This window comes from Dendropsophus ebraccatus, unplaced genomic scaffold (assembly GCF_027789765.1).
Source record: "Dendropsophus ebraccatus isolate aDenEbr1 unplaced genomic scaffold, aDenEbr1.pat pat_scaffold_2039_ctg1, whole genome shotgun sequence".
NCBI lineage: Eukaryota > Metazoa > Chordata > Amphibia > Anura > Hylidae > Dendropsophus > Dendropsophus ebraccatus.
Window position 1 is genome coordinate 7,427 of NW_027209478.1, and position 14,489 is coordinate 21,915.

A 14,489-nucleotide genomic window follows, 5' to 3' on the forward strand; every position below is an offset into this window, starting at 1 on the left:
GGTGGGGAGGTGTGTAATGGCAGTGGTGTTGTATAGGGGTGTGCGGGTGAGGGTGTTTAATGTATATAGTTATACACAAAGGGAAGATAGGGCAAAATTGTTTGAAAAATTGTGTTTGTTTTTGCCTGGGAGGACTCCCACCATTTTGGCAGGGGATTTCAACTGCGTTGTGGAGGGATCTAAGGTGGATGGGACAGGGAGGAGGTTAAAAAATCTGGTTTCTGATTTTGCTTTATTGGATGCGGCTGTGGAGTGCTTGGGCAGGTCACCACCTGCGACCTATAAGGCTGACAGAGGTGGGGTGGAGTCTCGCATAGATTATTGTTTTTTTTCTAAAAATGTAAAATGTACTGCCTTTTCCCAACAGGTAGTGGGGTTTTCTGATCATGAGTGTTTGAGAGTCTGTATTGAATGTGATGTGGAAGGGTTGTATGGAAGAGGTGTATGGAAGTTAAATGTGAGTCTGCTTGAGGATGTGAGAATCATGGTGGATTTTAAGTATGCTTATGTTAGGTGGAAAAGTAGACAAAAAGATTTTGAGAGTATACTGGGGTGGTGGGATTGGATGAAGGGGGAGGTTAAAAAATTCTTCAGAAAGTGGGGCTACAAAAAAGCTGCCATATTAAGAAATAGGTACAAAGAGCTGAATATGAAAATAAATTGGTTGCAAAAGTTAAGGATGATTGGAGTTAATGTGGATGATCTGTTAGAGGAAGCAAGGACTGAATTGAAAGAAAGTATGGAGAAGAGAGGGAAAGAGATTATTTATAGATCAAAAGTGGAGTGGTTGGACAAAAATGAGAAGTGTACAAGGTTTTTCTTTAAGAAAGTGTGTGGTAAGAAAAATGATATGGAAGTTGTGCTAAATAAGGGAGGGGTGAGTGTGTATGGTAAAGATGTGATAAAGGAGGTGGAAGCATTTTATGGTGAACTATATGAGTGTAAATGGATAGACGAGAATTTGGTAGATGAAGTGTTAAATGGTCTGGAGAGTGAGATTAAGGAGAGTGATGGTGAGATGTTATGCGAGGATATTGCATTGGAGGAGGTTAGAAGTGCTGTGATGAGTGCAAGGAAAAATAAAACCCCTGGGAAGGATGGGATTCCGGTTGAATTTTATGTGAAAGCATGGGATATTGTGGGTGAGGATATGATGAAAGTATATCAGTATATGTGGGAGAATGGTAGGATGAGTGAGTCGATGAAAGAAGGGGTAGTTGTGTTGATTTATAAGAAAGGAGACAAGAAATGTTTGGGGAACTGGAGACCGATTACGTTGCTAAACACGGATTACAAGGTGTTTGGTAAGATTGTGTCTGGTCGTATGCGTGAGGTGATTGGACAGGTGATAGAGGAGGATCAAGTGTGTGCGATTCCTGGTAGAAGTATGACTGATAATTTATTTTTGTTGAGGGATTTGTTTGGTGACTGCATGGATAGGAAACAGAAGTGTATGGTTTTAATGGTGGATTTTGAAAAAGCTTTCGATAGAGTGTCGCATGAATTTATGTTTAAAGTGTTAGAGAGGATGGGATTTCCGAAGAATTTTGTGGATGTGGTAAGTGTTTATATGCGGATGTGACAAGCGAGTTTTTGATAAATGGGGTGTTGAGTGATAAAATAAGGGTGGGGTCGGGGGTCAGGCAAGGTTGCCCTATGTCCCCCATATTGTTTGTGAGTGTGATTGAGCCGTTGATGTGTATTATTAGAAAGGATAAGGTGATGAGAGGTTTGTTGATTCCGGGGAGTGGAGGGAAGAATGTAAAAGTATTGGGTTATATGGATGATATTGTGGTGGTGAGTGATAACATGGTAAGTATGAATAGGGCTAAATTGTGGTTGGATGTTTTTTGTGGTGCATCTGCTTTTAAGTCAATTGGGATAAGTGTGTGTTTAAGTGTTTTGGAGATAAGAGTGTGAGAATGGACGGTGTTGAAAGTGAAAGAGGCGCGGTGAAGATTTTGGGGATACAATTTAATGACGATCTAAAAGGGAATGAAAGTTGGAATGAATGTGGGATGCGAATTGAGCGTAAGTTGAATTTTTGGAGAATGCGTCAGTTAACTTTGGTTGGGAAAGTTTTGATTGTAAAAGCGGTAATTTTGCCTATTTTGTTATTTTGTGCGAATGTGTTCCCGTTTGCTGTGCGAAATATGAAAAAGGCTGAGAAATTGTGTTTTACGTTTTTGTGGGGTAGTAAGATGGAGAGGATGAAAAGAGAGGATGTGTACAAGTCTTGTGAGAATGGCGGGCTAGGGTTTCCAAATTTTCAGATTTTTTTGGGGATTAGTTATATTAAAGTTATGGTAGTGTTGCTGGAGAAAGAGAATAAGGCTGGATGCATGGTGCGGTATATGGCTGGGTGGATGTTGTATGGGTTAAAATGGGTGGAGAGGGATGCAAGGGTGCCTGTTGCTTTTAAGTGTCCGATATGGTATAAGAAAGTGGAGAAATTGGTGATAGAATTGGATTTGCTAGATGTGCCTGTGGATGAGTTTAGAGACAAAAAGAAAGTGATGAGGAGAATTGAAGCGAGAGAATTGGTGTGTAATATTGGTGGTTTAAGGGCGGATGAGGCTTTGACTGTTTGGAAGAAAATGAGAGTGAGTGGAATGTCAACAAAACAACATGATGTGGTATGGATGAGTCTGCATGACATTTTGCCAGTGAGACAGGTGCAGAAGAGGCGTGACTTGATTAGGTATGAGGTGTGTCCGAGGGATGGTTGTGGAGCTAGTGAGACTGTGAGACATATGATGTGGGACTGTCAGTATGCTTATGATGTATGGAAAGGAGTGGGAGGTTTGTGTAAGGAGTTGGCTGGGGTGACGTTCATAGACTGGAGAGTGGCTATGTTTGGTATGGGTGCTTCTGGTAAGATTAAGGAGAGAGTGATGTGGCTGATTATGGCGTGTGTGATGGAGAGTCTGTGGGATATGCGAAATTTGTGGGTGTTTAGAAGAAGGTTTGTGTCTGTTAATGAATGTGTGAAATTAATATTGTCAAGGTTGTATGTGGTATATTTGTGGGACAGACAGCGTGGTGGTGACCTGGACGCGGAAGGTGTGTGGAAGTTTAAAAAATGGAGATTTTTGGTGTATTATAAGTGATTTGGTTATGGTTTAATTTTGTGGAGGCTTTATTATAAGTTTTTTGTTGATGTAAAATTATGGGAAAAAAGACCATGATGATGAAAAGGTTGGATTAAAGAGAATGGTATGGGCAGTTTTCTGTTTATATCAGTTTTAACCAATCTGAATGGTTTTAAAAAAAAAAAAAAAAAAAAAAAAAAAAAAAAAAAATCTGTTCTTATCAGTTTAATATCTGATACGTCCCCTATCTGGGGACCATATATTAAATGGATTTTTAGAACAGGGAGATGGAAAAAGAGCTTGCTCTGTCCTCTCCAGGCATTGACCTGGTATTGCAGTGCCTCCAGGTTCAGTGCACCCCCTAATGAGTTTGCAAAAAACAGAGCAAAAGAATGAAGAAGGAAACAAGCCGGCTGCACCTGAAACTACTGTGTTGCAAGAAACATCCCTCGAGTGTGTTGTGCGCAGGTGGACCGACCCCGAAAAATTAGCCCGAGTGTGGCTACGAAAAGTTTGTTTGTCCAAGACTTGCTGGCCTCTGTTGCCATGGCAACCAACTGGCAGAGTTGTTTACAACTTGGCTGCCGGGCCAGTGCTGGTGATGTCATCGCGGGACGTGATGTCATCAAGGCTTTGCTGCTATACACAGCTGCCAGCACAACAAGCAGCTCAGTTGCAGCCGGTCAAGCGACCGAGCAGGTAGGTGGAAAGGTAGGTGCAGTTTATTAAACCGTTTCCTTTGGATTTGATTTCCTGGTGGCCGATGTATCCTGCTGATGCTGCCTGCCTACGGCTCCAGCTGGGAGAATTCACCCTCCATGTTCTTTGATAGATAGATTAGATACATTAGATAGAATAGATAGGATAGATTAGATAGATAGATAGGATAGATTAGATAGATAGATAGATAGATAGATAGATAGATAGATAGATAGGTAGGTAGGTAGGTAGGTAGGTAGGTACTAATAATAAGCTAGCCAGCTAGGCAGCCAGCCACAGAGACAGCCAGCCAGCTACAGAGACAGCCAGCCAAAGAGCTAGCTGCATGTCATGTATGCCAGACAGAGACGGAGACAGAGACAGAGACGTGTATGTCTGCCATCCATCAGGTGGAAGCAGACGCAGTGTGATTGGGGGGTGGAGCTATTCAGATTTGAGAGCAGAAAGGAAGACAGAGGCAGTGCTAGGCAATAGGAGATGCAGTGTGAAAGCACGTCCGGTCCGCCATCTGAGAGGGTGGAGCGCATAATAGGGTATGTATGTCTGGCTTCGCCTTAACAAGAAGGACGTGGTGTCCGAGAAGGGGAGTTTTCGGGAAAGCGTTGTGGCCATCGCTTCTCGGCCTTTTGGCTAAGATCAAGTGTAGTATCTACAGGAGATCTGGTCAGAAGGTGCCTGGGGTACCCGACCTGTCGGCCTTGGAGGATTACCTCCTTGTTGCTATTGGCAGGCGGCTTAGTCCCCAGGCAACGGGAAGCGATCACACCTGCCTGCATCTGCAGGTGAGGTGCTCCGTGGGTTCGTTTTTTCGTTTGGAGTCATTTGAAGATGGAGGTGACCAACGAGGATGGAACTGTGCTGGAAGAAGTCCCTACTTATGCGAGGATAAGGAATGCGATTCGTTTTACGCTGAAGGATTCTAGGAAGAAAGAATTGGGCCTTGTGTTTCTGGTGGAGGAAGTTTTCTTTAAACTTCTGGGCCTGCAGCGGAGCCAAATCCTGGCGTTGCTGGAGTTCCCGAGGCGTGGGATATATGATCTGGTGCTAAGTTCAGAAGAGGACCACAGCTATCTTTTGGGTAAGCTGGAATATGTTAGGAATAATGATGTGTTGAATGGTATTGATATCGTTTCCCATTTCCCGAGGAGAGAAAGACTGGTCACTATAAGAATGTATAGCCCATACGTGCCAGAAGAGGAGATTGCTGCTTTCTTGGGGAGATATTGTGAAGAAGTCACGACAAAAGGAAAAGTCTTGAATCAGTTTGGGCTTTGGACCATGAAGTGGAAATTTTTGGTAAGATTCAAGATGTCGGAGGATGGAAAGTTATGTGTCCCTCCTGGGCGTTTCAAGATCGGATCCATTAATGGTGATTTATATTTTGCGGGGATGGAGCTTTTTTGTAGGCGATGTAAACAGTACGGCCATACAAAGGACCACTGTACAGTCCTTTTTTGTGTAAGATGTCAGAAAGAAGGACATGTAGCTGAGTCTTGTGATCAAGAGAAAGCTTGCCATTTGTGTGGGAGCAGAGAACATTTGTACGCCTCCTGTCCTGTCAAAAAGAAAGGTGCAAGTGAGCAAGAGGATGTACTGGAGGCCACTGGGGGTACAGGAAGTTCCTCACAGGAGGAAAGAAGTAAGGAGGAGATGGAGGATCCAAAGGGAGGCAAGGAGGGTCCCCAGCAGGAGGAAGAAATGGATATTTCAATCAGAAGGGTTCCTAAGGTAAGGGAGAAAGTCCCAAGGGGAATTGAAAATGTGCCGGTAGAGTTAGAAGTAAAAAAGAAAATAGCAAGATCCCTCACAGAAGAAGAAAGGAGGGACTATGCCTTGGTGCCGCAAGATTTGTGGGAGCATATAGACTCACTGGATAGGAGATTCCCTCTTAGGAGGTTGCAGGATAGAGTAATTGCGCATCTGGAGAAGCATGGGGATAGGTTCTTTGAAACTTATTATGTACCCTCGGATATCAGGGAAAAGATAGAAAAGTCAGGATCAAGATCGCCTATTGTCATTCGTTTGTTGTCCTTTTTTGCCTTTAAAGCAGGCATGAGAGGCTGAAGATATGGTATTTTTTTCTTGTTATAGTAATGGGTTTAGCTTAATTAAGTACTTCACTTTGTTTTGTTGTATAGGGGTTATTAAGTGGTATTGTTTTTTGTATTTGTTTTGTGTTTTTTTTACTTGGTATGATGGTTTAAAAGATTAAAAGGACCATGATGATGAGATGGTTTGAGTAATGACGAAGATGTGAACAGTTTCTTCTGTTTATATCGTTTTTTAACCATTCTGAATGGTTTTAAAAAAAAAAAAAAAAAAAAAAAAAAAAAAATATTTTATTATAATTTTAATATATTATACGTCCCCTATCTGGGGACCATATATTAAATGGATTTTTAGAACAGGGAGATGGAAAAAGAGCTTGCTCTGTCCTCTCCAGGCATTGACCTGGTATTGCAGTGCCTCCAGGTTCAGTGCACCCCCTAATGAGTTTGCAAAAAACAGAGCAAAAGAATGAAGAAGGAAACAAGCCGGCTGCACCTGAAACTACTGTTTTGCAAGAAACATCCCTCGAGTGTGTTGTGCGCAGGTGGACCGACCCCGAAAAATTAGCCCGAGTGTGGCTACGAAAAGTTTGTTTGTCCAAGACTTGCTGGCCTCTGTTGCCATGGCAACCAACTGGCAGAGTTGTTTACAACTTGGCTGCCGGGCCAGTGCTGGTGATGTCATCGCGGGACGTGATGTCATCAAGGCTTTGCTGCTATACACAGCTGCCAGCACAACAAGCAGCTCAGTTGCAGCCGGTCAAGCGACCGAGCAGGTAGGTGGAAAGGTAGGTGCAGTTTATTAAACCGTTTCCTTTGGATTTGATTTCCTGGTGGCCGATGTATCCTGCTGATGCTGCCTGCCTACGGCTCCAGCTGGGAGAATTCACCCTCCATGTTCTTTGATAGATAGATTAGATACATTAGATAGAATAGATAGGATAGATTAGATAGATAGATAGGATAGATTAGATAGATAGATAGATAGATAGATAGATAGATAGGTAGGTAGGTAGGTACTAATAATAAGCTAGCCAGCTAGGCAGCCAGCCACAGAGACAGCCAGCCAGCTACAGAGACAGCCAGCCAAAGAGCTAGCTGCATGTCATGTATGCCAGACAGAGACGGAGACAGAGACAGAGACGTGTATGTCTGCCATCCATCAGGTGGAAGCAGACGCAGTGTGATTGGGGGGTGGAGCTATTCAGATTTGAGAGCAGAAAGGAAGACAGAGGCAGTGCTAGGCAATAGGAGATGCAGTGTGAAAGCACGTCCGGTCCGCCATCTGAGAGGGTGGAGCGCATAATAGGGTATGTATGTCTGGCTTCGCCTTAACAAGAAGGACGTGGTGTCCGAGAAGGGGAGTTTTCGGGAAAGCGTTGTGGCCATCGCTTCTCGGCCTTTTGGCTAAGATCAAGTGTAGTATCTGTTCTTATTTGCTCAGGGCCTGTTGGACGCCCTGGAACTTGAACTCAGTGACTGCGTGCCCAGGAACAGGCTAACGCACTGCGCGGTGCTGTACGGCCTGTTCCCTGGGAATTTCGGCGATGAGGCAACCCGGGAGGCCTGGCGCCTTATGAACTGTTTTAAGGACGCTATATGGCTTGCCAGGAACCGCCTCATTCTGAAGAAGGAGAGGATGTCCTTTCTGGACTGCCGCAGGCTGGTCCACAGCCTGCTCAGAGACTATTCCATCATGGACAGATCGGACCAGGAAGAAGAGGATTGATACCCCTCTCCTTCCCCCTCTCCCCTTGTGTTGTGTCGTCTTTCAATAAAGCTTCGGGCCTGTGATTTCCCCTCCCTACCCCCCTCTTTCCCACCCCCCATACCCCATCACTTGTCTGTATTGCTTTATTGTTTGTTGTTTTAGGATTGCTAAGGTATGCGGGAATGTTAGTGTAGCGGGTGGTATGATGTATAGCGTAGGGAGCCTGTGCTGTATGTTGTACCATGGTGCTGAGTATGTAGTGTCTTATTTATTGAACTGTGCTGCGTCACAGTTTATGTATGCCTGACGACGACTGATTGTAATAAAGATATTTTCAATCAAAAAAAAATCTGTTCTTATCAGTTTAATATCTGATACGTCCCCTATCTGGGGACCATATATTAAATGGATTTTTAGAACAGGGAGATGGAAAAAGAGCTTGCTCTGTCCTCTCCAGGCATTGACCTGGTATTGCAGTGCCTCCAGGTTCAGTGCACCCCCTAATGAGTTTGCAAAAAACAGAGCAAAAGAATGAAGAAGGAAACAAGCCGGCTGCACCTGAAACTACTGTGTTGCAAGAAACATCCCTCGAGTGTGTTGTGCGCAGGTGGACCGACCCCGAAAAAATTAGCCCGAGTGTGGCTACGAAAAGTTTGTTTGTCCAAGACTTGCTGGCCTCTGTTGCCATGGCAACCAACTGGCAGAGTTGTTTACAACTTGGCTGCCGGGCCAGTGCTGGTGATGTCATCGCGGGACGTGATGTCATCAAGGCTTTGCTGCTATACACAGCTGCCAGCACAACAAGCAGCTCAGTTGCAGCCGGTCAAGCGACCGAGCAGGTAGGTGGAAAGGTAGGTGCAGTTTATTAAACCGTTTCCTTTGGATTTGATTTCCTGGTGGCCGATGTATCCTGCTGATGCTGCCTGCCTACGGCTCCAGCTGGGAGAATTCACCCTCCATGTTCTTTGATAGATAGATTAGATACATTAGATAGAATAGATAGGATAGATTAGATAGATAGATAGGATAGATTAGATAGATAGATAGATAGGTAGGTAGGTAGGTAGGTAGGTAGGTAGGTACTAATAATAAGCTAGCCAGCTAGGCAGCCAGCCACAGAGACAGCCAGCCAGCTACAGAGACAGCCAGCCAAAGAGCTAGCTGCATGTCATGTATGCCAGACAGAGACGGAGACAGAGACAGAGACGTGTATGTCTGCCATCCATCAGGTGGAAGCAGACGCAGTGTGATTGGGGGGTGGAGCTATTCAGATTTGAGAGCAGAAAGGAAGACAGAGGCAGTGCTAGGCAATAGGAGATGCAGTGTGAAAGCACGTCCGGTCCGCCATCTGAGAGGGTGGAGCGCATAATAGGGTATGTATGTCTGGCTTCGCCTTAACAAGAAGGACGTGGTGTCCGAGAAGGGGAGTTTTCGGGAAAGCGTTGTGGCCATCGCTTCTCGGCCTTTTGGCTAAGATCAAGTGTAGTACCTTGTCTTACTGAACTGCCTTGACTTGACGGCTCAGGTCCTGGGGTACCCCCTGCACTCGGCCTTTGGGCATCGGCGATTTAATTCGTCTTAAGCTCACTGCAGCTATTGGGTGTAGGGCTATTCCCCAGGAACGAGAGTGAACCTTCCTCTCGGCCTGCTGCTCGATTGTCCTGTGCCCGACGGTTTGACCGGAGAACCACTTCGATTCCGCCTGCCGACGAACGATCGACGAAGACGCCCCGGAACCCCGAGAAGGACGACGCTGAACCCCGAAGAAGCCGGCGACGAGGATTTGCATCTCTCCGCCCCCTTCGACGAGGATCTGCATAACTCCGCCCACCAGGAAGGAGCTCGACCAGGAGAAGCGATGGCCTCTTCAGCACCGGAGAAGACCCAGCAGAGGAAGGAAGCGAGGAAGAGCCAGGAGGCCCAGGTCGTGGATGCCTCTTCCTCTGCCGCCCCAGCTCAGCCGACGACCAGCAAGGCTGCGGATCCAGGCGTCCCTACACTGCGGCCCTGGATGCGCACTACGGTGGCCATGCGACTGAAGAAGGTGGATGGTAGAGAGCCGGACATGTCTGAGGATGTGTTCGCCAAGAAGATGGTCCTGGACCAGGGTTTCTCCAAGGCTGAAACCCTCAGCATCTTCTTCTTTACTGGGATCTTCTATGTGACATTTGCCTCCTTCAACACCTGCAGGAGGTACTGGGAGGCGGTAAAGGCAGCGAGGCCCGAATCCCCTTTCTCTCGCTTTGTAAGCAACTGCTTAATCCAAAGGGAGGAGAGGCGGGTGACGGTTTCAATCCTTAACCCGTACATCCCAGGCAAGGACATCGCCACATTCCTTGCAAGGTACTGCACAGTGGTCAAGGAACCCTCCAAGATCCTGAGCAGCCTTGGATTCTGGACTGGCAAGTGGTCGGTGGTCGTGAGGCTCAACAGGGATGAGTCATCGGACGACGGTTTCCAGCACCTGCCTCAGGCTTTCTCTTTGGGTGACGCTCCAGGCTTCATCTATTACCCGGATATGCCGCAGATCTGCAGGAGATGCAGCAAGAAGGGTCATCAGGCGAAGGACTGCAGCGAAGATTCCTGTAGAGTCTGCCGAGTGCCGGGGCATGGGACCAAGGACTGTCCGAAGGCAAAAACCTGCAACCTCTGCGGCCATGCGGACCACAGCTACAGGGCCTGCCCACAGAGGGAAAAGAGAACGTGGGCATCCGTGGTTGCCAAAGCTCCGACCGGCCAGCAGCCGGCCGTAGCCCAAGCAGCGCAGAAGCCCAAGGAGAAGGAGAAGAAGAAGAAGGAGGGTAAGAGGACGACGGCCCCTAACCCTCCCCCCCACCCCCGCCCTCCCTACCCCTTCCCCCTCCCCTCCTTCCCCCCCTCCCCCCTCTCCCTCCCCGCCCACCCCCACTGAGGAATCCCTCCCCTATCCCATTGCCTCAGTGGGTCCCCTGTCCCCCGCCCCTACCCCCACCCTCCCACCCCACTCCCCCAACCCAGCAGCACTAACCTTTCCTCCCGCTGCTGTGGTTCTCTCCTTGGAGGATTTTCCCCCTCTTGTCCCCACAGTGGTTCCCGACAGGAAGAGGAAAGTGAGGGACAGCCATCGGCTGAGACCTCCAAGAAAAAGATCATCGAGGTCTGCGAAGATGACCTCCCGGAGGAAAGCGACATGGATCAGGTGGTGGAGAATCTGGTCGACGAACCGGAGGCTTTCGACTTCGAGGACGTCCCAGAGAATGCACACCTGAAAGAGGCGCTGGAGGAGTGCATACGGGAATGGGTCGGGCCGGCGGGCCCCGAAGAAGAGGATCCGCCCGACCGGAGTGGTATCGTATGAGTCTGTGACTAACCCTTTTCTTTTCTCCCCATGGCTAATCTTTCCATCTTTAGCTTAAATGTGCGGAGTATGAGAGATAGGTCTAGATTCCAGACAGTTCTTTCGTTTTTGAATGCTCAGTTGTGCGATGTGTATATGTTGCAGGAATGTGCTCTGTCCTCTTCTAGGTCCTACAACCATCTGGCCAGGCAGTGGTCCCACGGTCCCTCCTACTGGTCCGGCGGGGGCGACTGTAAGTCCGCAGGGGTCGCCATCCTGATCAGGGGAGGCAACTTTACACTTGATTCTGTTCAGGAGCTTGTCTGTGGCAGATTGCTAATTGCAGACGGCTCTTGGGCGGGGGAGCCCGTAAGGCTCATCAATGTGTATGCCTCTCCTGAGAAGGGTGCGCGGTCTGGAACTATTCCAGGCCCTGCGGGCCCAGCTCGCAACCTCCAGGGCTGTAGTGTTGGGTGGGGACTTCAACTGCCCCATTGAAGCGGACGGACGCAGTTCTGGGACATCTGTCAAGTTGGATGTCACATCCAAACTGCTCATCGAGATGGTGACTGAAGCATCCTTGCAGGACGTTGTTGGGTCCATCGGGAACGGCTCTGTTAATTATACATGGAGCCGCCCCGATGGCTCGCTCCGTTCTCGGATTGACTTTGTGTTTGCCTCTCGAGCAGTCAGGCAGACTAGGCACTCTATGGTTCCCTGCTTCTTCTCTGACCACAGGGCCATTCTGTTTCAAGGGGTTCTGGGCCATGGTTTCCCATCTGGCCCAGGCTCTTGGAAGCTGAATTGTGCTCTACTGGCTCAGGAGGAGGTTCTGGAGGAGCTTAGAGAGGCCTACATCGTATGGCGCAACGATAAATGTATGTTTGAGCGTGTTAGTGATTGGTGGGAATTTGTTAAGGTTCAATTTCGCAGTTTCTTTCAGGCCAAGAGTCGTCAACAGGCGTGCGGAAGAAAGAGGGACTTCAGGAGGCTGCAGCGCGAGCTGCGGTCACTGCAAGACCTTCTCCGGTGCGGCTGGGACGTGAAGGAGGAGCTGGAGGAGACCAAAAAGAGCTTGCAAAGGCACTTTGAGGAGGAATCCAAGCGAATCGTCTTCCGTTCCAAGGTGGAGAACCTGGAGAAGGGTGAGAAATGTAACTCGTTCTTTTTCAGGAAACTCCACGCCGGCCACACGCCCCTGACTGAGCTGCGGGATGAGACCGGAAGTTTGCGGAAGGGCAAAGAGGACGTGATGGGGGTTGTCACCAGCTTCTACCGCAGCCTCTACGCCCCGAAGACCACCGACTCCGAAGTGGCCGACGAGTTCCTGTCAGGTATCACTAACGTTGTTGATCCCGCAGGTGCGTCGGCCATGGACGCCCCCTTGACGGTGGGGGAGCTGCTCTCTGCCGCTAAATCCTTTAGGCCTGGCAGGACCCCGGGCAGTGATGGTCTCCCAGCGGAGCTCTATGTAGCGCTGGGGGATCTCATTTGCCCGGACCTGTTGGAGCTGTACGAGGAGATGGTGGTGGAGGGCAGAATGCCTCCGTCGTTGAGGGAGGGTACGATCACGATCCTGTATAAGCGGAAGGGGGAGAGATGTGACTTGAAAAATTGGCGTCCCATCTCTCTCTTGAACGTGGACTACAAGATCCTCGCCAAGGTGCTGGCCAACCGGCTGAAGAAGGTCATCGGTCAGGTCGTCCATCTGGACCAGACCTGTGGCATTCCCGGCCGCAGGATCGCAGACAGCCTCGCCCTAGTGAGGGACACGGTCCATTACATCCAAAGCCGCCGTGCACACGCGGCCCTGGTCAGCCTTGATCAGGAGAAGGCTTTCGACCGGGTCTCTCACGAGTTCATGGGCAGGGCACTGCGTAGGTTAGGACTTGGTGATATGTTTTGTCGTTTTGTTAACGTGATGTATTTTGATATTTTCAGCAGGGTACTGGTGAACGGCTGGAAGACTGACCCCTTTCCGGTTCTTTCTGGGGTCAGACAAGGCTGCCCTCTCTCACCTCTCCTTTTTGTTTGTGTTATAGAATCCTTCGCGGAGGCTATACGGCAGAACGGAGAGATCAGAGGGATCACCGTACCCGGACCCGATCGACACGAGGTCAAGTGCTCGCTGTACATGGACGACGTGACCGTCTTCTGCGCTGACCAGCGTTCGGTGACCGCACTCGTCCAGACCTGCGAGAAGTTCGGAAAGGCTTCAGGGGCAAAGGTCAACTGCGGGAAGTCGGAGGCTATGCTCTTCGGGGAGTGGCACCTGGCTTCCTCCGCCCCCTTCCCGTTTACCATCAAACCGGACTTCATCAAGATCCTTGGAGTCTGGTTCGGAAAGGAAGGCGCGGCCCTCAAGTCCTGGGAAGAGCGATTGGCTAAGGTCAATACGAAGATCGGGCTGTGGAGCCTCAGACACCTCACCATTGAGGGCAAAGCATTGGTCCTGAGGAACGAAGTTCTGCCTGTGCTTCAGTACACCGCACAGGCCTGGCCCCCCCATGTCACCGTCTGCAGGGCCATCACCAGGACCGTGTTTTGTTTCATCTGGGGCTCCAAAATGGACAGAGTGAAGCGCTCCGTGATGTACAAGGAACCCCGCAAGGGCGGAAAAGGTGTTCCGGATATCCCTACCTTGCTGCGGGCAGCCTTCGTATGTGACTGTGTGCGGAGGACTCTGCAACAGAAAAATGGCTCTGCGGGCAGGTCCATGTCTCGCCTGTTCCTCCTCCCCCTCTGGAGGGGTCTGAGCTGGGACAAGTGGGACAGCTCCATCCCTTACAACTGGCACACTCCCTGGTTCTACGGGGGCGTCGTCAAGTTTGTGAGGGAACACCAACTGGAGGGACTCAAGCCCGACTTGTGGAAGCCAAAAACTGTCCACAAGCTCATCAGAGCACAGGACCCTATGGAGCTCGTTCCAGGGCTCACTGCGGCCACCGCAGAGACTGTATGGACTAATGTGGCTTCGGCGAAGTTGACCAACGGGCACAAGGACTTGTCTTGGATGGCCATTCAGGGGGGACTGCCCTTGAGGTCATTCATGCATGCCCGCAACCTGTGCAAAACGCGGTACTGCCCCCGGTGCCCCTTCGTGGAGGAAACATCTTTGCACCTCTTTTGGCAGTGTCCGTTTGCTCAGGGCCTGTTGGACGCCCTGGAACTTGAACTCAGTGACTGCGTGCCCAGGAACAGGCTAACGCACTGCGCGGTGCTGTACGGCCTGTTCCCTGGGAATTTCGGCGATGAGGCAACCCGGGAGGCCTGGCGCCTTATGAACTGTTTTAAGGACGCTATATGGCTTGCCAGGAACCGCCTCATTCTGAAGAAGGAGAGGATGTCCTTTCTGGACTGCCGCAGGCTGGTCCACAGCCTGCTCAGAGACTATTCCATCATGGACAGATCGGACAGGAAGAAGAGGATTGATACCCCTCTCCTTCCCCCTCTCCCCTTGTGTTGTGTCGTCTTTCAATAAAGCTTCGGGGCCTGTGATTTCCCCTCCCTACCCCCTCTTTCCCACCCCCCTTACCCCATCACTTGTCTGTATTGCTTTATGTTTGTTGTTTTAGGATTGCTAAGGTATGCGGGAATGTTAG

The 14,489-nt window shown here is 49.3% G+C and overlaps 1 protein-coding gene, 1 non-coding gene and 5 pseudogenes across 2 annotated transcripts; all 7 read left to right on the forward strand.

Moving 5' to 3' along the window:
* The first annotated feature begins 3,258 nt into the window (after positions 1-3,258).
* Positions 3,259-3,455, forward strand: LOC138775777 (U2 spliceosomal RNA). Its single transcript, XR_011360642.1, has one exon. It is a non-coding gene; the product is annotated as a U2 spliceosomal RNA (small nuclear RNA).
* Positions 3,456-4,422: 967 nt separating this feature from the next.
* On the forward strand, positions 4,423-4,561 carry LOC138775774 (U2 spliceosomal RNA; annotated as a pseudogene).
* Positions 4,562-6,087: 1,526 nt separating this feature from the next.
* LOC138775778 (U2 spliceosomal RNA) lies at positions 6,088-6,300 on the forward strand (annotated as a pseudogene).
* Positions 6,301-7,247: 947 nt separating this feature from the next.
* Positions 7,248-7,403, forward strand: LOC138775779 (U2 spliceosomal RNA; annotated as a pseudogene).
* Positions 7,404-7,899: 496 nt separating this feature from the next.
* LOC138775776 (U2 spliceosomal RNA) lies at positions 7,900-8,073 on the forward strand (annotated as a pseudogene).
* A 948-nt stretch (positions 8,074-9,021) lies between these two features.
* LOC138775773 (U2 spliceosomal RNA) lies at positions 9,022-9,164 on the forward strand (annotated as a pseudogene).
* Positions 9,165-9,328: 164 nt separating this feature from the next.
* LOC138775771 (zinc finger CCHC domain-containing protein 3-like) lies at positions 9,329-10,386 on the forward strand (the record flags this gene model as incomplete). The annotated part of the gene is made up of 1 exon (XM_069956026.1): positions 9,329-10,386. A coding segment is annotated over exon 1 (957 nt), but the record flags the coding sequence as incomplete, so codon positions are not given.
* Positions 10,387-14,489: the final 4,103 nt, after the last annotated feature.